The sequence below is a fragment of the Spinacia oleracea genome, chromosome 3, assembly GCF_020520425.1.
Source record: "Spinacia oleracea cultivar Varoflay chromosome 3, BTI_SOV_V1, whole genome shotgun sequence".
Lineage (NCBI taxonomy): Eukaryota > Viridiplantae > Streptophyta > Magnoliopsida > Caryophyllales > Amaranthaceae > Spinacia > Spinacia oleracea.
In genome coordinates, this window is record NC_079489.1 from 16272258 (window position 1) to 16295911 (window position 23654).

The 23654-nt window shown below is 33.6% G+C and overlaps 1 protein-coding gene across 5 annotated transcripts; it reads left to right on the plus strand.

Annotated features, from left to right (window-relative positions):
- Positions 1-5507: 5507 nt before the first annotated feature.
- Positions 5508-17057, plus strand: LOC110777459 (putative disease resistance protein RGA4). Of its 5 annotated transcripts, XM_056839047.1 has the most exons (5): positions 8558-8637; positions 9513-9643; positions 10215-10327; positions 11748-14675; positions 16776-17057. In XM_056839047.1, exon 4 carries the CDS (start codon positions 11876-11878, stop codon positions 14636-14638), a length of 2763 nt encoding a protein of 920 aa, XP_056695025.1. In that variant the 5' UTR covers positions 8558-8637; positions 9513-9643; positions 10215-10327; positions 11748-11875; the 3' UTR covers positions 14639-14675; positions 16776-17057. The 5 variants fall into 5 exon arrangements, 3 of the variants coding, with proteins under 3 accessions (XP_021837760.2, XP_056695025.1, XP_021837759.1); XR_008930037.1 differs by lacking the exons at positions 11748-14675; positions 16776-17057 and adding an exon at positions 5508-8227 and having other exon boundaries at positions 10215-11741; XM_021982067.2 differs by lacking the exon at positions 9513-9643.
- The last annotated feature ends 6597 nt before the right edge of the window (positions 17058-23654 follow it).

The window sequence follows — 23654 nt, forward strand, 5'->3', positions numbered from 1 at the left end:
TTATAACTCATTAACAGCTCGTATTTTATTTTAATAATAAGAAAATATGTGTTTATAGAATATATTATTTATATAGTATATATAATTCTAAAGTCAAAATTTATACGGAGTACCTATTTAAATTTCTCCGTTATCTTCATATAAAGAAGACGAGTTGCAAAAGTTGTTTAAAGCTCATTCAATTTGAGCTCGAGCTCGAAATACAAACTAGCAAGCTCAAGCTCGAACTCGAAATAAAAACTAGCGAGTTCAAGCTCGAACCTGAACAAGTTAATTTGCTAATCAAGCTCAGCTCGAACCAAAAAAAAGTAGAAGCACGTACAAGCTCTTGCATGATTGAACACCAAAATTCCTTAACAAGCTTAATTAACTTGATAACATTAATACTCGACTCGACTCGACTCATTTGCATCTTAGTTATCCGTAGTCACATCTTGAAAACAAAACTACCCAACTAGCAACCATATATGAAATAAAAATCATGTACAAAAGTAGTTTCCAAACTATTAAATTTAGTTTAATCCTATAATTCAAAGATGGAAATTTACAACATCAATATTAAAAAAACTCAAGATTGAGCCTGAAATTTGGCTTTCCTTTTCACAATATTAAATATGAGATGATTAATAGAGTATGGTATTTGTTGCTGTCAATGGAAGGTATATACTCCCTTTAAACAAAGCCAAAAACGCGTTGTGATTATTATGTGGGGGCAAAGCTTAGCTAAGATGTGGGGATCACTAATTAATTAATTAACTAATTAATTACTATGATCAATGAGTTAGCTAGAGAGAGAGTGGGAGACAGAGTAAAAGCTATATATTTTATTATTTTGATTGACCGTTGATAACGGATCTTAATTTTTATAGACGTTGGAGAATGTAACAAGAAGATATTTTAAAATTACAGTTGGGTTTGGTTTGGTTGGGTTGATACACAAGTAACACAACAGCTTCGCGAATGCCGCGTGATTAGTGTTCGTTTTGACTGCTAATTCAATTAATTAACCTCCTTTTCTGTTGGGTTTTGGTCGACTAGCTAAGATGATGCAAATTACAACCTAATATTGTGTCTTATCAACCTAATTGTGCATATTATAAGACTAGCTAGTAGCTATTATACTTTCTCCATTTCTAAATAATAAGTAGAAAAAAGAGGGAGAGTGAAAACTTTGGAAGAAAATAATAAAATATTGATAAAGTAAGATAGATATGTAAAAAGGTGGGTGATTGTAGATAAGAAAAACGAATAAAGATAGGTGGGACAAAATTGGCTAGTCAATTGATTAAGACAAACAAGATCAAGTTGATTCAAGCCCCCCTATCTAATAAGACAAACAATATTGTTGTACTCCCTCCGTCCCAAAATTATCTTTCTGTTTGACCAATTTCACGATTTTTAAGAAAAATATTTAGAGTGGATAAGTCTAATGATTGGATTGCACTTGTGTTGGAATAAGCAAAATGGTCCCCTCCTCTTTTGCTCATGGATTCTAATCAAAATATTTTAACCAATAAGAATACAATAATATTTATTCACAACCAATCAAAATGCTCAGATTTAAAGCATACAGATTCAACACAAATAGGGGTAATATGGGGTCATTTTTTTCATCAATGGTCCCCTCCTCTTTTTCTGAATTTTGTGTTATTAAATTAGTTTTTCTTGTTTTTTTAAAAAATTTTAGTGGTCCAAACAAGGGTAAAGTGAAAAGTTAGTACATCTATAATTAGAAACAGGAAGATAATTTTGGGACGCTCGTTTAAAAAAGCAGGAAGATAATTTTGGGACGGAGGGAGTAGTATTTACGTGATGTAGACATGTAGTAGTATGGCGTTGCCACATTTTATTCTTTTTTAAATTAATTTGTTGTTTTTCCGGTGTTTGCCCCTCTTTCACATCCAAAAAATAAAATAAAAAAAACATACTTGCCGATAACAATATTTCCTTCGTACTCGAGTCCCTGTTAAGTTGTTAGTCGTTATTACCATGTGAGGCTTGTAAATTGGTGAGTTGACTTAGAATGGAATCAATCAAATGCTGGTGGAGGAGGGGCAAGAAATGTGATAGCTAAGATATGTGTCTTCACATGAGAAGTTAGCTGGAGATCGATGATTTAAGACAACAAAGTCATTACTCATTATTTCATTAACAATAACACCCCCATGCATCCATGCACACATATTCTTGCCAGATCTAACGCGTTTTATCCTTCTATTTTTGTGGTACCTAATGTGTGGCGGATAACTACAGGTCTACAAACTAGTGAAACTACTACTCAGATACTATAGGTTTCGCTACCGGTTAAGGTTGACGTGAGTGGTTAAGGTTCTCTTGCTCCTTAACCAAGGTTTTGGATTCGAGATTTGGATATGAAAAAAACCTCAGTTGGGAAGTTACCATCGAGGTACCCATGCAAACTCCCGTGTGAGATTAGTCCACTCGTCAAAATTTATCTAGAACCCATGTCCAGATCAAAACCGATGTGTCCCGATCTATCTAGATCATGTCCAAATCTATCTAATATAAAGAATAGTTAAATCACAAGCAAAGTCAAATATATAAATAATATGAAATTTATAATAACAATATTATAAATCTAAATAACATTTATTTTACGGGTTTTGTCATGAAATATCCCTGAGTTTTGGCATAATTCACCAACTACCCCTCTGGTTTCAACAATACATAAAGTACCCCTAAAACAAAACTTAATAACCCAAGTATCCTTAGTTTAACACGTCTCCGTTAACCCAAATTTAAAATTCACCACATACTCCTATGTTTAAACTTATTTCACCAAATACCCCTATTTTAGAAATTTAATTCACTAAATACCCATATATTAAGGTACCCATTTTGATGCTCATCAGCTAGTTTTTTTTGTTTGAAAAAGTAGTTGTTGGTTATTCTTTGCATATAAATACCTCATTCCTGCATGGTTCATGTGTTGAGCAATTGTTGTGTTAATTTCTTAAGATTTTTGTCGTCATTTATCTCTCAAAAACGTCATTTGCACCAAATAAGTCCACATACATAAGAGTACGTTCCAAACAAATTATGCTAATGTGAGAGAAAATTTGTCATCCGAAACTCCGATACAACACTCAAACAAAAAACGCTCTACTACAAGTGTGATCCATGTAACAATCTTGCATACTGCAAAGGAGTAATTGAAGAAAACATAGGGAAGCAACAACATCAATATGGTTTCCAGCAGCAGCAAAATAGGGAAAGTAGAGACGAAAGTGAATGTGTAATAAACAATATAATGCATGAAGAACTGAAGCAAATGAAGAAGAAACTAAAACATCAACAAGTAGTTAAATTTGTAATACAAATGGGGATATTGATGTTTGTAATCCTACTATTTGTAATCATGAAGTAAACCATGCAATGAGAAATAAATTCATATTCCATTGAGACACGTATAAACTACCTAGAAATGAGACTAACTTGAAATTTTACGTGAAATAAATTCATATTCCATTGAGACACGTATAAACTACCTAGAAATGAGACTAACTTGAAATTTTACGTGATCAGGGTAAGCTAATTGGACAATTGCTTGTCAGGAGTTGCTCTTAAGAGCTCAGGAAACCCATAATTAAGAACTTCATAGTTTTAATAATCTCAATTTAAATGTCAAATGGATAGTATTTGGAATTTTTGTTTTGGAAATTTAATGAGAAAGGGCTTTTTGTGCAAAATCGGGTTTCAAATCAGGTACGACTTTGGGGCGGTCTAACCGAATCTACATTACCGGCAAAAAACTTTTAGGGCCCAAAAGAAATTTTGCTAGTTGAACCTCAAGAATCTTATATCTCATATATTTTTAGTTGCATAGTTAAAACATTAAATGCACTTGTCCAAGTTGGTAGGGAGGTATGTATATGAGACATGACACCTGACACTACAAAATCATGCATCAATTAGAGATGGATTTTGAGACGGATACAATAAACGTCTCAAACTTGAGACGAGTTACTAAAACTTGGTCTCTAAATTAAAATTGAGATGAAATTGCATGTACATAGTGTTTCAAAAATTCCGTCTCAAGTTTGTAATGGATTCGCAAAAATTCCGTCTCAAATTTTTTTGAGACGCCCTATTTATGTCTCAAATCCGTCTCTAAACATCATTTTGAGACGGATTTGGACTATATAGACACAAAATTTCTCGTCTCTATAAAATGATTATTTTGTAGTGTGAGTTTGATTCCTGCCCATGTATGTTTTCCTTTTCTTTTTTGTATAATTAAAACAATCACCCAATGTTTTCCTTTTCCTTTTTGTATAATTAAAACAATCACCCATTTTTATGTGGATCTATCAAACTTTTGGATTCATTTTTTTAAAACAACCCACATAAAGTATTACATTATAACATTAATTTGGCTCTATATGTGTTTATACATAAAACAATATTGATACTATAACGTTTTTTCCTTTTTTTTGTATAATTAAAAGAATCACCCATTTTTATGTCTATCAAACCTTTGGATTCATTTTTTTTAAAACCAACCCTCATAAATCATAACATTAATTTGGCTCTATATATTTTTATACAGAAAACAATATATTAATACTATAGTAATTATACATTATACATTAAATAATAATCCTCAAAATTTTATAGGGCCTAATATTTGAATTTAGCACAGTGCTTCTAAATTGACTGAGACGGTCCTATTTCAAATAGCAGTTCACATTCTATTTTGTGTAAAACAACCTGCAAATATCATTATACCCCTTTTAAAAAAAACATATCAATCGAGTATGCACCAACTTGCGCATAATTCTTGTTTCACAATTCACATCAGCTTAATCTGATACCAATTGAGGTTAAAATGAGTATTAAAGACCTCTTGGAGTCTTGCTCCTTAACCAAAGATTTTGGATTCGAGTCTTGAAAATGGAAAAACCTCAACTCATAGGGATGCACAAACTTTTCAAAAAGGCCGATCTACGATAATTTATTGTGTGGCGGCCTAAAAGATGAAGGTTATCCGCACATGTTCTGTTCTTTTAGTTACCCTTATTGATGTTAAAAGTTCTGTTTATTGTAGTTATAAGTTATCTTTTTTTCAAGGTTATTAGCTCAAATGGTAGAGCAATATACAATATTGTATATGGTGTATTGGTGTGGGGCCAAGCTCCACGTAGCCTACTACCTATATTACACTTGTGTATTGATGTATATTTTCATTGTTGGTGTTGTATTGGTCATAGTTATAACTTGTAACAAACATATCACTTTTGAGCATGGTCACTTCATTGTTTATGGTTAGGGTCGCATTTTTTAATTGTTAATTTGTTAAGGTCACATTTATCCTTGAGTAAGGTAACTTTAGTCCTCGAATAAGACCACTTATATCTTTGATTTGGTTCACTTTTATATTTGGATATACACTAAAATACCGTAGATCAGGGGCACACAATTTTTTTTTGCACAAGAATGTTATCCATCGAGGTACTCATGCAAACTTACGCGAGAGATTAGTACACTCATCGTCTCTCTGCGAGAATTCCACGTAGTAGAACCAAAAAAAAAAAAACATCAGCTTAGCCTGATGTTCCCATCCATCAGAGAGACAGAGAGTCAACGCTTTCCTCTAACCTCCGTATATGGACGCTTCCATCGCCGGGGCATCACCGGAGAAGGGAAAATCTGACATACCTGAAGATAGTGTTAGCAAATCAGGTTCTAGTACTCTTATTTCAATGTCAGCAGCGTCACCAGCTACTAAACATGAATTAGCTGAACTCTCCGAAAATAAAACGGCAAAGCATTGGACGCCGGAAATTAACGACGCATTCATCCGTGCGGTTTTATCCTTAGGGCATCAAAATGCTACGCCGAATGGAATTTTGCAGTTAATGAATGTCAAGGGTTTGACCATGGAGAGTGTGACAAGCCATTTGTTGAGTTACCGGCTTTCGTTGCAAAAGACGCAAGATTTTGCGTTCCAAGAGCCAGGATCAGGGGATGGAACTTCTAGTGCCCACCAACTGTTTGATGAAATTCCCCAAGGTTTGGCCGGGGGTGGGATTTCTGCCGCCCATCAAGTGTTTGATGATATGCATTTGAAAACATCTAATGAAGGTTCAGCAGGGGGTGGAATATCTGGAGCCTACCAACCGTTTGACGAAATTCCCCCACATTCGGCCGGGGTTGGAGCTTCTGGAACCCATCTAGTATTTGGTGAATTTTGCAATGGTAAACTGCTGGGAGAAAAAATGAAATCAGGAACGAGTTTGAATAATATTCTGCAGAACGAGTCGCCCAAGGATGCTGTTTCCGAGTCATTGGCGACGTTTGTGGAGAAGAGGAAGACAAAGAAAAGTCCAATCCATCATCATCATCATATGAAGAGCTTATTGAATGCCTCAGCTGTATTTGCTCCTACTTATAATTATCTTCCTATTCCTATATATTATCCAACTCTCAGTGCCATTGACCATCGCCCTTTTAAATCTATAACTCACGGATTGACCCCTTATCATTCTATTGCTAAAGATGTAAAATATCCTGGTTCTATGACTTATATCCCTATTGATCCCTATTCCCATCTTCAGCCTAGCTTGCCTTTTGATCGGATGTCTATCAATGATCCCTTGCATTTTGATACAATGATCGTTAATGATGCCTTGCTTTATTGTGCTTTGTTTCCTCCTGGTGATGAATTTGAGAAAGATACACTGGTTCAGTTATGGATGGCAGATGGGATTTTTGTTGAAGAGCCGATGGAGAGAATAGCTGGCCTATTTTTTGAGGATTGTTTGACAAAGAATTACTTTCAGTTGAGCAGAACCAATTTGGTAACTGGTAAAGCTATGTATAAATTCATCAGAGACAGCCGCTTAGACACATTATTGATCTCAAGAGACAAACGTATTGGTAGAATAGAGGGTAGTTACAACTTAAACGATCTTTCTCCGGAAGTCTCTCATGTGTCTATACGATGTCACAATCTTAAAGATTTTACTGCTTTCTGTGGTTTTAAAAAACTCGAGCAACTCAGAACGTTAATATTGATCCAAGGCCAAGAATTGAGCTTCAAGCAAGTCTCACGCAGTTTCTTTTTGTCGTTGAGGCTGCTGCGAGTTTTGGATTTAAGTCAGACTCGTCTCATGGAGCTTCCAAGTTCCATAGAGAATCTAGTATGTCTATGTTACTTAGACCTTTCAGGTACTCCCATCAAATGTTTGCCTGAATCAATCGACTGCCTTAAGATGATACAGACCTTGAAACTCAGAAGCTGCTGGAATCTCTCCACTTTGCCTAATGGTATGAGAAAGCTAATCAACTTACGACATCTTGATTTCGATGTCCTTCACCAGTTACGGTCAATGCCTCAGGGGATGGGAGCGTTAACTAGCATCAGAACACTATCAGCGTTCCTTGTGGGAGTGGAAGAAGGGTGCAGTATTAGGCAGTTAAAAAGCATGAATAACATCTCAGGAAGCTTTTGCATCTCAAGGCTTGAAAACGTATTGACAACGGGTGAGGCTGAGGAGGCTTGTTTGTCTAACAAGTCAGAGCTAACAAAACTGGAGTTGCATTGGAGTGATTCACAAGATGAAGATGTTGTAGGAAATGATAATATTATTTCTTCACTTCAGCCAAATACAAGCCTAGAAGAGTTACGCATAAGTTGTTATGGTGGTTTTGAACTTCCTCATTGGATCTGTAATCCGGCATACTCCAAACTTGTTAGTATCACCCTCTTCAAATGTGAAAACTGTCTAGTCTTATCATCCCTTGGTCAACTACCTTCACTGAAATCTTTAAACATAGCTGACTTCCGCAAACTGAAGGTGATTGATCAAAAGTTTTACAGAGGTGCAGGCATTCCAGGGTGCATTGCGTTCCCAAAGTTAGAGAGGTTAACTGTTGAAAATATGTTCAGTTTTGAAGAATGGTCTGGACTTGGGAGGTTCAACTTCCCTCATCTTCTTAAGCTCACAATTAAACATTGCCCCAAACTCCAGAGGTTACGCGCACTATCTAGCCTAAGTTCCCTTGAACACTTGGAGATTAGTGGTTGTGAAATGCTTTCTTCTTTTCCTAATGGAAAACTGCCTGATGGGTTAGAAACTTTCATTGTCGAGGATTGCCCCTTCATTAGTGCAATGGCCTTGAATGATGGTGGTCAGGATTGGTATAAGGTTGCACATATTCCACATGTATGGATTGATCATCAGGAGATGTCGAAGAATCTCAGGTATATATGTTTCTTTCTCTTGAATGTGTATTTCATCTTTGCACTCAATTTTTCTTCTTTCCTTCCTCATGCAAAGAAAATTTTTGGTTTTCTGTTGCGAACTTCCCATGGTAATATGTACATAGGGATCATCAGGAACAATTCAGAATTCTTTATTACAGCATGTGAATGTGCTTTATTTACTTTGGCAATATGTGAAATAGATACATGTTCAAGATTTATCTTCTAATAGACGCTTTGATATTTATATTCTTGGCAAATTTCTACTTTTCTAGGATCATAAACTTCTTCTTGCATGTTGAAAGGCGTCTTTTTTGTTTATGTGCACAGGGAGATTTAGAGGAAATTCTACCATGGTCTGGACTTCTGATTTGAACTTTGGAGAAGGAACCATACTTTGTGGTTATCTGGTGCCATTCTACTCTAAACTGCAAATTTCAAGTCAATTCGTTCTGTTTTTATCTATGAGATTCCTTGACATTCTGTCTGCTCCTCTGATTATTGACATGCATGCATTACTAGTTTTCTGCAAGACTGCAAGTATATTCAAGTGAGATGTAGTAAATTGTACAAAAGGGGGAACATTGTAATACTAGTCTGCTTACTGTATGGGTGCTAGGTTATATATTATACACTACGTATCCAAGATTTGTGCACTAAAAACCAAGTTCTTTGGAACTTTAGTTACTTATCTATAAACTACTTCAAGGTTCGTATATGTATTGATAATTAACTTCATCTATTGAAAGTTATACAGTAATATTTATGACGTCCTGAACTACTATGTTACTGAGGACTTTGAATACAGGTTATAATTCTTCAATTTGAAGAAACTTTGTCAAAGTACATGTGTATAACTTTGCTTTCTCCCTTACTTTACCGATATCTAAACGGTTAAGGAGGCGGGTAGTGGAGGAATGAGGTAGGCTTCTTTTAACAGTAGCAAGAAAAAAAATAGTGGCTTCAGTAAGCTTGTGCATTAACGACTTTAGCGTAATGTTTAGCAGAGGCCCTAATCCGACTCCCCTCTCATATCATCAGTAACCATTCTTAAGCCTCGTTCTTTTCAACTTCCTGTATAGGACAAAATTTTAACCTGATATTAACTTAGTTCAATTCAGAGAATATCAATTCAAGTAAGTCAAGCAAAATCATTATTTTACAACAAAAATCAGAACATGTTAATCAGTTTAGTTCAATATAACTTATTGTTTGGTCAAAATTTTGCATGTATCTGTTTCTTTCTGTATAGTATGTGTACATTGACACTGTAACATCTTTGCAGAATGCAGATGACATTGTCCTATATCTGCCCTGGGTTTCTTGTTTCTTTTTCGTGGCGTTATGATTAATAGGACGGAGATATACTAATTAAAACTTCGGCATTGCTCACAATATATATCTATGTTAAATGAGGTGTGTATGGAAGAGTTTTCTTCAAGCACATGCATTTATCATTAATAATTATTGTATGAGATAGATGAAAATTAGATTCATGGTTCTTTAAAATCAAAATACGAAGTATGATGCTCTACAACGGTAAGAGAAATAATTTCTTATTAAGTCTTCAGATTTTGTGTTCTTTAGATGCTTTTATGTACTCCATACATCCTTCAAGGTTCTCTTCTGAATATTTTTTTCCCATAGTTTACTCTTGTTGTTTTCTAGTGAAATACATTTGCCTTTTGAAATTGTTATCGTAAAAAGAAAAGTTAAAATATACTGATCTTTCTTATTCCCTTCAGTGTGCCCGACAACTGTGTCACATGTGCTTTCAACATTATTATGAATTTATGATGTCTCTTAGAAAATGTAATTCGGTTTTCTTTTTAGTTTTGCTTCATTTCGTTAATAGAGAAAATGTGATATAGTTATGACTTTATGATGCATTTTTTTATGCTGCTATTGCATCTTGAAAAAAATATCCTACCTTACATGTGCAGGACCTATCTAGACTTGAACTAACTTCCCTACCTTTTCATCACAGGCTTAAGTTTAAGCATTGTCCTAGGTCACCAAGCTTACACAGACTGTCAAATCTTTGTTCCCTTGAAGTTTTGGAGAAAAATCACTGTCCATCGCTTGTTATTCAGGATGAAGGTCTGTTATCAGCATTTGCCCAATTAGTAAAGCATTTCAACATGTTCCTGATGTTTGGTTTGATAATTAAGGATATTACTTGGTCAAAGATCTTTCAAGTGCTTCTTTCCCTTTGTGTGTGTGTGTGTGTGTGTGAGCGTGCCCAGGCGCACGCTCGCTGTATGATTCAATCTTTAACCGTTATTTTGTTAATTAAGTCGATATGTTTGTAACTTTGTATGACAGTTATACATTTAAGAGAGGTAATGAGGAAAGGAGAGAGTTGGGAGTATGGAGGATTTTTGAAGAAGCTATTGTGAACAAGCCTGGGATATTTTTGCTGTTGTTTGTTGATAGTTTGGTTAGTTTCTACTCTGAATGTTCAACCTTTTGGGTCATGGAGGTTTTAAATGTACAACGATACATGGACTCTTTTGCAACCCCGTGCCCCCTAAAAGACCCATTACTGTATTGAACTGGTGAATCCATGCACACAGTGTAAACTATCGAGTTTTCATCTGTTTCGACCAGGATATTGATTTACTTTGCCAGGACCTCTTTCTCTGATGTCAAAATTTAGGTTGGTCAGACTAACAGTGGCATTTATTCCTAGTCGCATGTACGGTTCTTGTTGGTGAAACATCAGAAATTTATTTAATCAGAATCCCTAAGGTCTCCGACTTGGCTAGTATCATCTAACCCCTGGTTATTTGGCTATGCCGGGGCTGCTACCGCTAGGCCTGCTAGTTAGGAATCTTAAGATTATTAGAAAGTGTCAAACTGTAATTGAGATTGGTTATCTGATTGACAAGATAGTGTCCTGTGTAGACGGTACAGGCACGCCAAAGTTCTCTCTATTTAATTTCCATTTCACTTGTAAGAAGTACAAAGTATAAATTCTCGAGGAGGTTTAGTTTAAGGAGAAACTTTCTCTTATCTTTTCTCTTCCTATTACCCGACACTTACTCTAATCATACATTTTCTCTTATCGTTTCTTTGTGCCAAAAATTAAACAAGTATAAACAGTGGTGGTTATATCCCCTCAAAGAAAAGATAGTGATGGTTATAATTGGGAACGGTCTTGGTCAGCAGGATGGCTGGTGACTGGCTGGAGGGTGGGGGGAGAGTCATTTTAGAGGTGGGAGCTAGGCAGCTAGCCAGATGGGAGTCATCGTCTTGGTGGAGTGTATCGCAGTAGGTAACGTAGATTGAATACAATATCCAGGAGGGGGTGTGGTTTATTTTAACACTAATTAACTTTCTTTATTGTAATTTTTTTTTGTTTTGTTATGCCAGCACCATGTTAGTTGTTGACATCATGTAATTCATGATATCCTCACTTATTGGCACCTTCTAAGAAGCATCTTGAACGAGCCAACATAAAGCTGTTGACTTTGAGTTTTTAACATCTTATCTCCATTCTCCATTCTCCATTCTCCAGACTCCAGGGTTTCATTTTCAGCTAATGCTCCTGAGATAACAGCAGCATCTAATTATACAGAAAACACAGGCTTCATTTCCTACAACTTTATTGCCCTTGAATCTTGATCAATTAGTTGAAAGCCACTGATGGAAGCAATTCCGTCTTTCTTGGCGTTGGCTTTGCTTCAAGAGTTGCGAGAAAGATTCAAATCCTTAGTCATCGATGAAGCTGTTCGAGTAATTCGCTTTAATCCAGAATGCGAACTGAACAAGTTGGAGGGGGAACTTTTGAAGGCCCAAGCCTTGCAAGAAAGCTTTCAGTTGACAAACAACAAAAGTTGGCAACACTGGGTTGGAGATCTAACAAGAGTCTGCTATGACGCTGAAGACTTGATTGATGATATAGTGCTTGGTGGCTGCAGAACTACACTACTGGTGAAAATCTTGTCATATTTCACCAAGGGAAGCATGGCCCAACAGATGCAAGATCTCCAAGATAGGTTGAAGGACATAGTAAGTGGATTAGATATCGTCAACAAAACAAAGCAGAAAAAAACTGTTGACAGAAAGGAACAGTTACTGCCTCCTGTGAAGTTGATTGGGAGAGATGCAGACAAAGAGAGCATTATTGCCCTGCTTCTGGAGGAGAAAATAAGCTTTGTTTCTGTTGTTGGCATAGCCGGACTTGGAAAAACAACACTTGCTCATAATGTTCAATGTGATTCCAGAATCCGAGACAATTTTCATCATATAGTGTGGGTCTCAGTGTCTTCGAATTTCGATCTGGCAACAATTAAAGACTTCCTCATCAGGTATTGGAGGCAGGAATATGAGTACAAGTGTTTTTATACGACACACTTTCTAGAATTTCAGGAATTTTGTGTGGGAAAAAAGTTTTTGATCGTGTTGGATGACTTATGGAATGTCAAGAAGGATGATTGGATTACTTTCTGTTCTCTGTTTCAGTACTCGTCTGGTTTCAAACTTCTTCTCACCACTAGCAATCCGAATGTAGCATCCGTTACCAAAGCTATTCCATATCATTTGCAGTTGATGAGGAATGAAGATTGTCAGACTCTAATACTGGATAGAGCACTCTCTTATAATAATCTATCTGAACGTCAACGTGTAACTTTGGAGGATATTGCTGGAGAATTAGCCCAAAAGTGCAAGGGTTTGCCTCTGGTGGCCAATACACTGGGCCTCCTCTTATCTTCTAAACGTGGTGAGGATGAATGGGTGACCTTATCAGAGAGAGACATATGTGAGTTACGGGAATTCAAAGAAGAAATATTTCCTGCTTTTAGATTCAGTAACCCTGATCTGGCATCATATCTGAAGAGGTGCCTTGCTTACTGCTCCTTATTCCCTTGTGATTACGTCTTCAAGAAAGACAGCTTGGTTCAGCTATGGATGGCGGAAGGTTTTCTTCTGCCTCAAGGGAAGACAAGCCTAGAACAGATTGGAGGTGATTACTGGGATGAGCTACGATGGAGATCCGTCTTTCAACATGCACATCTTGATGACCACGATATGCAAACTTACAAAATACATGAATTTATTCGCAGGTTTGCTGAATTACTGTCCTCTGGCACATGTTTTATGTTTGAGGAAGGTGAACGGTCTAGCTCATCAGTTCATTGGTACAAAAAGGCTCGTCATTTGTCTTTGCTTTGTCATAGCATCCAACTGAAATTCCTCGAGGAAATTGAGAAATGTGATGGTCTGAGAACATTTCTTTTACTAAGTGAACATGGAACCCGAATTGGCAAAGTTCCTTATTCACTTTTTCAGAAGCTAGTGCGACTAAGAGTTCTAGACTTGAGTCATACTGATATCGATGAGCTTCCTGAGTCTTTGGGTAGACTAAAGCATCTTCGGTATTTAGATGCATCTCAGACGCATATCCTAAGGTTGCCTAAGTCAGCTTCTAACCTTAATGGATTGCAAATACTCAAGTTGAAAGGATGTCATGAACTTCTAGAGTTGCCAAAAGATTTGAAAAACTTGAGCAATCTTGTACATCTTGATGTGGACATTAGGAAATTGAGGTGCATGCCAGCAGGCCTAGGAAGTCTAAATCACCTTAAAACACTTTCTGCCTTTGTTGTTGGTAAGAGAGAAGGATATCGCATTACAGAGCTGAAAATTTTGAATCATATACGTGGTTCAATTTGCATTAGTAAACTTGAAAATGTCAAGGATGGGGCAGAGGCCAGGGAAGCCATGATGTGCAGTAAACCATTTATCAGAAGGTTGGAATTAGAATGGAGTCATTGCTCTATAGATGGTTCAATTGCAATCGATGTCCTCGCTGGCCTTCAACCTCACAAAACTTTGACAGAGCTGCAAATAATTAACTATGGTGGTTCTAGCTTTCCTGGTTGGCTAACAAGCCCAACCTGCAGACTTGTGAGTATTCATGTGCAACATTGCCGGCAAAATGATGTGTTGCCTTCACTTGGACAACTTCCTTTCCTCAAGAATCTTCATATAGAAGGTATGTGCTATGTAAAATATGTGGACAGCCATTTTTGCGGAGAAAGTAAAACTGGAGCCTTCCCTTCATTAGAGTCTCTGATAATCAAAGACATGATGCACCTTCAGAGGTGGGAAACATTGCCAGACAATAGCATGCCACAGCTCCGTGTTCTTTTGGTTCAGAATTGTCCAAACCTTTTCTTGATGCAATCGTTTAATCATATGAATTCATTGCAAAATTTAGAGATCAACCGTTGCAATAGGCTGAATTCCTTGCCTATGCTACCAGTGTCAATACAATCATTGATCATTATCAAAAGTGATGTGGTGAAACAGCTATATCAGCCTGAAGAAGGTCCTAAATGGAGAACCATAAGAGAAATTCCTTACGTGGAGATCGACTGCAAGATTGTGGTTTTTGAAGGTTGAAGTTAGTGAACCTCCATATGACAGTCCTTTCGTGTTGGTAAGGTTCTCATCCTTCTTTTCTGGAAATTCAACTGATAATCAATTCTTCTCCCTTTCTTTGCAGAGTTCTGAACATCTTTACTTAATTATACTATTGTTAATTAGCAGCTGAATCAGTAATTGGGATAATAACATACTACATCATGCATGTCTAGGTAGGCAGTAGCACCAAGTTCTAAGTTAACGATCAACCTCAATCCAAAAGATAATTCACTTTCTTGGTCAACTGGGAAAATTTTTAGTTACTTCATCAGTTTCTCTGTCCGGCCTAATACTTAGGATGTCTAATGTCAAATACTTCCTCCGTTTCATAAAGTTCTCACGTTGGTTAAAAGTTAAAACTTTAAATTTAACCGTAATTGGTTGTTAAGATATTAGAAAAAAAATCATTATTTTGATGGATGTCATTGGATTTGTTTTAATATGAATTTTCTTAATATCAAATTTTTATTATTTACTTGCACATACTTGAAGTTTTTGTTTTTTTGAAAATCTGCAAATTACTACCTAGATTTTTGGTGACTTTGCCAATTACTATCTAGCTTGTTAAAAGTTGTCAATTGCTACCTACGCTAATTAGTCACTAATCATTTCATAGTCAACTGTTAATCATACTTTAATTATTTTAATTAACTAATAAATTTTTAATTTTTTCTTAAATAATTAAAATAGTAAAGTATGACTAACGGTGGGTTATGAAATATTTATGATTTTTAAAAAAATAATTATAATTTAAAAAAATGTATTTTACTAAATAATTTAAATAAGTAAAGTATTATTAACAGTTAATTATGATATGATTAGTGACTAATTGGCCGAAATATGAGCTAAGGTAGTAATTGACAACAATAACTAAATATGTAGGTAGTAATTGGCAACTTTAACGTAACAAGCTAAGTAGTAATTTGCGGTGACTAAATATCTACTTCCTCCATTCTTATTTATATGACACAATAGGGTTTTGGACACTATTCACCCAACCTCCTTTGATTTCCTTTTGTGGTTTATACTTAAGTAAAAACAAAGTCGTGTGGGGTCTTGTTAGATTCGTCTCAATAAATATTTTATAAATATCAACTTTTTATAATTTTTTCTTATCCAAAATTGAAGATATTATTGTTTAAAATCGTGCATTGGCAAACTTGACTAAATAGTGCATTGGCAAACTTGACTAAATAATTGTGTCATTTAAATAAGAACAGATGAAGTATATAGTAATTTGTAAGTTTCCTTATTTTTTTGACATAGACTTACCTATTTAAAGATATTAATGGCCAAAGGAGTAGATAACATATTGCATAAAATGCAAAATTGAGAACTTTATGAACGTAGGGAGTATATAACTATGAGATGTTTGGAATACTCATCATAAATACAATTCCCTGTTGCCCTATATGGTAAATGCTTTTTCACACATTTTACCGTCACATTTTACCAAGATTGGTTAGGACTTAGGAGTGTGGGAATGGTCCCTCAGTCTCTGTTCGATAAGGAGTACAAAAATTGTGTCATTGCTTTATTATGACAATAAGACTGTATTTAGGCTGATCACTCTATTCATTTTTTAATTGATTACTTGCCAAATTTTTGATTTTTTTTAATTAAAACACTGATTTAAAACAATGTTTTTTTTTTTTTGATGTAAAACAATGATAAATTTGTCATTAAAGGAACTTTTTTGTTTTGTATAGTGATAAAGATCGCGACTTATGACAATGATTTATGTCGTAACTATTTTTTTTAATTACATAAAAATATATTATTATATTATAATTTCTATTTTTTTTCATTTACATAAAAGGAAATATAATGTTCATTATAACTATAATAAAAAAAAAATTTAAAAAATCTATGAACTACCTAGGTTAAATATTTTAATAGTAAAAATATAGCGTTAGCAATAGCATTAATTTAATGAGTCACGGTATATGTGACACCCTCGTAGTACCATCCCATAAGATTATGACGCATTTTAATTGTTGCAAATTGCTACCTTTTATCACCACTTTTTTTTACCCACCCCACCCACAAAATACAGAATAAATTTCTAATTCGGCGTCTAAACTAAATGACCTTTTCTTTGTTGGTGAAAATGCAGGAAGGACATGAACATGAATGCAGCCAAATGCCAATGAGTTGCAATGGTTAGCAAATAGCAATTGAGCTTTATTTATAAGCAATGTTTTGTTTAGCAATCACAGAGCCAATGTGTTTTCTTCTTCTTTGATGTTTAAGTACTTATAACTTATACTTGTGAAGTTCATTTGCGGAGCTGTCTCCTCTTGTTCGTTGGGTATTTGGGTGTATCTGAAACTGCGGAAGTGTGTATTGACAACATTGTCATTCACAATGATAATTATTTTTCTGATATTTACAACAATAGGTGTTGCACCCAAGGCACAATAAATTTATTGTATATCGAGATAACTTTTACCTAATTTTTGTAATTTTAACGTAATTTTGATTAACTTTTTATATTGTGAAAAAAGTTGATGGATAAACATTTTAAAAGATTACATGATTAGTTTATACATTATTAGTAATTTTGAAGGGATACTTTTTATTAAAGAGGAAAAAAAATAGGGAAATTCTCAATGATTACCCTGTAGTTTTGTGGATTACATTTGATAGGCGAATTTTTTTGAAATTCTTACTAATAGCATTGTATTCTTCATTTTTAATATAAGATGACATTAATGATGATTTTTGGTTTAAACAACCGTTAAAATTAGGTAAATTGTGAAAATAGATTTTTTGTGAAAATTACCTTATAAAAAAAATGTTGTAATTAACTACTTTATAATTATGTTGTAAGATATCCGTTTTAGAAATATCTTTACAGTTACTGTTTGTAAAAATGGTAAGAAAAAAATAGGAAAGTTGGTTGAATATAATAAATATGGATAAAGAAAGAGAAATGTGTAAAGAGATGGAGCGTTTTCCGTCAATAATGCTCAAAGATACATTAATTCCCAAAATATGTCACATTATAGCTTACTTCCCACTCTACCGTCCACGTCAGCAATTGAAAGAGAAAAAAAAATCTGGTTCAATTCTAAACCGCCATTTCAATTGGCGGTTTAAATTTAAACAAAACCTCCAATTGAATTGGCGGTTTATGTCACAAAACCGCACGGTTTTAAGATTACTATGGCAGTTTAAGATTAATATGTAGAGGTTTACACTTAAATGAACTGCCATCTCAATTGGCGGTTCATTTAAGTGTAAAACGCCATCTCAAATGGCGGTTTACCTGTACTAACCGCTATTTGAGTTGGCGGTTTTGAGGCGATCGATTAAAAAAAAATTAGACTGATTTTCTTGCTGACGTGGACGGTAGAGTGGGAAATAACTACAAATGTGACGTATTTTGGGAATTTACGGATCTTCAAGCAATATTGAAGAGAATCTCTCAAAAAGATGGGTGGGTGTAAGAAAAAAAAAATGAATAAAGTAAGAGAAAGTGAGTAGAAAATGGTAAATATTTTGGGGTAAGACGGGTAAGATAGTAAATTTTCATGTCCAAAAATAGAATAAAACAAAGTGAAAATAACATTATGAAACGGACTAAAACGGAAAAGATATTTTTGAAACGGAGGAAGTACTATCTTTGGTCGGATTATGAACATTGATTCAAGATTCCGGGATTGACTTTACTAGTTGTATCTCACGTGGTATCGAACGGGAAAATGGGTAATTAAATGGCACGTAAGATGCGTACGGTAAAGTCAATCCCAAAATTTTGAGTCAACATTCATAATTGGGGAAATGGTAGCTAGTATCTTACAACACAATTTTTTTATAAGCTAGTTGGCTACAACATTTTTTTTAAGGTAGTTTTTCGCAAATACACAATTAATTGGATAATTCTTGCGTGGACCTGGTCCACGCTAATATTAGTGTGGATCCAAATCAATAGTTTTTTCTAGCACTCTTTTGACACTCATAATGACATTTATTATTCATATTGTAACTATAATAAATTAAACAACAAAATTCTTAGACATAGTAATTTAACCATTTTTTGAAGCATAGTAACCCTATGTTTTTAAAAGAGAATTGTGACTTAAAATCAAATTATTCAAGCACAACATGTATCAAAGCCACTAGATATTTTTTCATAATAATCATAATAAAATGCCAAAATAATAAATTAAAAACAAATTATTAACTTTATTTTAAGACATGATCCACAAGAAATTTAGTGTAAACTAAGTCCATTTAAGAATGGGTGCAATTTTATAAGCCAATTTTTGATAAATTTGCCTTGAATTAAATATTTGTTTACCACGATTACCTCTAAAATCATGGTTTTTTTCATCCAAATCAATCCAACCCTGTTTTTCTCCCTTAGTACTATTCCCTTAATTCTCTCCTTTTTATCTACGGCCTGATTACAACTCGCGAGCTAGGGACATAAAAATAATGGCAGTCCTGAGTCCTGTATCACCCTGCTTAATTTACCTTATTTCAGTTACTTATTACTTATTTCAGATTCAGCAACTTTTGTGTAAAACCGCCTTACCGGAAAGACTACTTTGATTGGTTAACTAATTGGTTCCACTGCTTAATTAATTCGTTTCATTGATTAACTAACCAGTTCGATCTAGTGCTTAACTAATTAATTTCATTGCTTAACTGATGGTTTCAGTATTTAACTAATTAGTTTTCGTGATTAACTAATTAGTTTCAGTGATTAACTTATATGATACTTCGTACTAAATATGGTATTTTGTGTGGAAGACCGCCTTATATAAAAGTTTGTATTTTATATTTAATCAAATCATATCATATCAAAAAAAAATAAGTTCAGATTAGATCATATCAGAATAAATAAGTTCAGATCAGATGATGATTATTATTATTGGTATATATATTTATATCATTGTTATTATAATATTACTATTATTGATTTAATGATAAAAATGTTGTTGTCTAGATCTGAACCGATGTGTCCAGATCAGAACATGTATTATCAGTTCATGTCCAAATCATAACTGAATTTAACTGAATTTATTTTGTCTGAAATAAGTCAAAATAAGTCGAACAGAACTGAGCCTTATTTTGTTTGAAATAAACTTATCTATACTAATATACTAGTATAGGACCCGTGCGATGCACGGTTTACAAATTTTAACTTTAAGTGCGAAGTTAAATTAGTTTAGAAAAAAAAAAGTGGATTTTTCATTTTCATTTACACCTGTCACCCATAATTTCATGTTAGGTATAAAAATTAATTAACATCTTATACTATCTCTTTTTTTTTATCGTGTTACCCGTACCCATTTGGTTATATGTCTCATTAGTCTTTATTAGAGATGGACGGTGAGTTGGGTCTGACCTAGCCCATCCTGACACATCCCATAATGGGTTACGTGGGTAGGACCCACTTACGACCCATGACACAATGTATCGTGAGTCGAGTTTTTTCAACACAACCCATTTCGAGCAACCCCCTTAAAAACTCGACACAACCCACCACGACACACCCATTCCATCCAACCCAACACCCGAACCCAACCCACCCAATACACGAACTCAACCCACCGAACCATTTCTAATTTAAACTATTTTGTATGTTTAAAATGCTAAAAAAATATAATTTTATTGTTTAAATATACATTAACCACATTGATGTGAGTATGTGAATAACATATATTAATTCATTTAAATTCATATAAAATTTTTAACTTTTTAACGCTTAAAAAATCGTCTAAACCCACCTAACCCACATCAGTTCCTAAAACTTGTCTAAACCCACCAGACCCACCTAATACACCTGACCCTTCGGAGTCACATTTTGCCTAAACCTATCGTAACCCACCAAATCCATCGGACCCACTCGACACGCATAACCCACCACGACCCATGTAACCCACGACCCATCATGTACTTTGTCCATTTTTTCCGACACAACCCACGACTCAACCTACCCTGATTTAACTACAGGGGTTTGTATGTTAATTATCCCCGCCCCATGACCGACCAAACTCACTCATGAGCCATCCAACACGCCACGTTGGCCATATCTAGTTATTATCCCACTACAAATGCATCTTATCCGAATTTTTTTTTACCTTACATAGTAACTTTAAAATTTAAATATGAATCTATATAAAATGCATGTGCAGTATATCTACTCACTTTTGAGAATGTTGAACTTATTTTATTAATAAAATATTTTATTAACTATAAAATTATGGAAATTTTCGGAACAAATGATTATAACTTATATTACATATGTGTTTTCGTCACCCTTGGAAAAAAAGTTATATGTTCAGATATTATGTCTTTTTTTTATTGTGTTACCCGTATTATTTTGTTGCCCACCTCATTTTGTTACTTGCTCTATTTCAAGTTTACTCTTTTGAAATCAGTTATGATCAAATCCAATAAGTTTCATTAGGTCTATTAGATTTAATCAAGTCCAAATCCAATAAGTTTAGATAAATTTAAATTCATTTTAAATAAGGTGAAAAGAATGCACCCTACCTCCATTTTTCTTTATTCCATTTGTTTTTTATGTGATCAAAATAAAATTTAAAAAATTGGTTGTACTTTGTGGATTGTATTTATGAAGACAGAAACTACATTGGCTAAACTCAAAACCAAACCAACCACGTCACCATGGAGAATATTATTTTATCTGTATAAATGTTCATCACTTATCAAACCACTACTTATTCACGTCTAAACAGGGCGGAGATAGATGAATGTCCATTAAATCTGTTCCACCGATTTTTTTATTTTAATTATGATTTAACATATTTATATGGAGATATTGTAGATAATAATGTCATGCAATTGAGAATAATATTTCTCATAAAGTCATAATATCTTAGATATTAGTTAGTTTATTTGGATATAGTTTTCGTATTTTATTGATATGTTTCCAATGTATACTTCGTAAAAGGTTAATAATAAAAATTAAAACAACCATTAACAAATTATTACTAACAGCTTATTGTTATATTGTCAAATTGGTTGTTGAGTATTTCACGATTTTGATCAATATGAATAACATAGTAGCGCTCAAAAGAACGAAGAGTAGTATATGCTAAAATGCTTTCATTCCTTGATAGACAAAAAATATTTTCATTCCTTGATTATATTATATAGGGAAGGTAAACTAATTTTAATTTATCGCAAACTTGCATTAAAATTTAATTGTTTTCCTATAGTAGTACATTTTATCAAATATAAAAATAATTTAAGTTTAAGATTCATATCTTGTGTACTCTTACATAAATTACTCCCTCTAAGAAATTACTATGCAATACGGAGTACATATTATTAGTAACAATTATATGATGCTTGTTTATAATTCTTATTTTAAAAATATGTATAGATATTCAGTTCCATTCTATAAAGACGTGAGTATGTACAATAAAATTGTACAATGGATTAAATAAGTACGTATATATGTTAGTAATGTTGTCAATAATATTATTGTGTATAAAGATATTGCATAAAATTGTTTTCCATAATAAAATATTCATGATATATTATTTAAGAAAAATATACATGATAAGATACAATTTTATTAGGTAGTACTCCATATAATTAAGATATTAGGTGTCAATTTCCTACGTACGTAAAACATTGAATTTTTTTTTAAATTACTTTTCCATATTGATAAGTCATTGTTACCATGAAATACAATGCATTCAATCTAGTATGACAATAATTAATCTATTAAATAATTTATGTGTAATATAATTTTCTGTATTAGAAAATGAGCAAATAAAAGAGAAAGGTATACTTGTCAGCACCATGTAGTCAGATTTTTAGTTTGAGGAAAATAACATACTTATTTATTTATACATAATTATATGAACTTTAAGAATGAAATCTTGATACTTTACATTTATATGTAGATTTTTAAGATATTCAATATCAAAAGAATATTTACGATTTATAACAACCAACAATATATTTCAGGTGCATATTTTTCCTTAAATACGACAAATAAATTTATACTTATGCACAATATTTGCAATATTAATATTTTGTTATATTTTTTTTAGATACGACAAAATATTTGCGCAATATTTTAGATAATAAGTATTTCATTCAAATTTACTTGAACGTAAACAATTAGTGTGCAATATTTTTTGTTGTTTATTAAACATGCGCTATAAAAAAGAAAGTGTCTTAGGTGTTTGATTCTATTAAACAGGCGCTATACCGCTATTAATAAAAATAACCAACTTCTCTTTCAACATTGTTTGGTTGTTCCTCGTGTTGTTTAATCTATTTAGACACGACAAACTATTTGCACAATAGTTTAGATAGTTCAAATTTAACGTAAATAATTAGTATGCAATACTTTTTGTTGTTTGATTCTATGAAACAAACGCTATTAAAAAGAAATAGTGTCTTAGTTGTTTGATTGTATTAAACAGGCGTTATGCCGCTATTAATAAAAATAACCAACTTTTCTTTCAACCTTGTTCGGTTGTTCCTCGTGTTGTTTAATGTTGAACAATATAGCTCATTTATGGATTATTGACATTGTTGGTATTGAATTACTTTTTTGTTTTTGATGTTATAGATCGATTTGCATTGGTTTGGGTGGTGGTCTTACATTAGGAAGAGTTTGGGAATTGTTTCTTTAAATTGTAGAGAATAATTTCATAAACCGTACTTTGAAAACATACTTCGTAATATGATATTGAACTATAAGCTAAAACATATTTCGTAATATGATAATGAAATGAAATATATATTCCGTATAATTGATTTGTTCACTAGAGGAAAAATTGTCATGTGCTTCCCTTCAAGTGCGGCTCATATGATAAATTGGCAGCACTTGAGAGCACAAAAAAGAAAGAAAAAATATATTTTCACAAGTGCGGGCTCATTTTAGAAAATTGGCAGCACTTGAGTTCAAGTGCGGGCTATTTTACGAAAGAGCCGCACAAAATATTTCTACATTTTCGCATTTTCCCTCTTATTGTTTCTTTCCTTCTTTGGT

What these genes read in the sequence shown, in the direction of transcription:
- LOC110777459 (XM_056839047.1), top strand. Translation starts at nt 11,876, where the DNA reads ATGGAAGCAATTCCGTCTTTCTTGGCGTTGGCTTTGCTTCAAGAGTTG.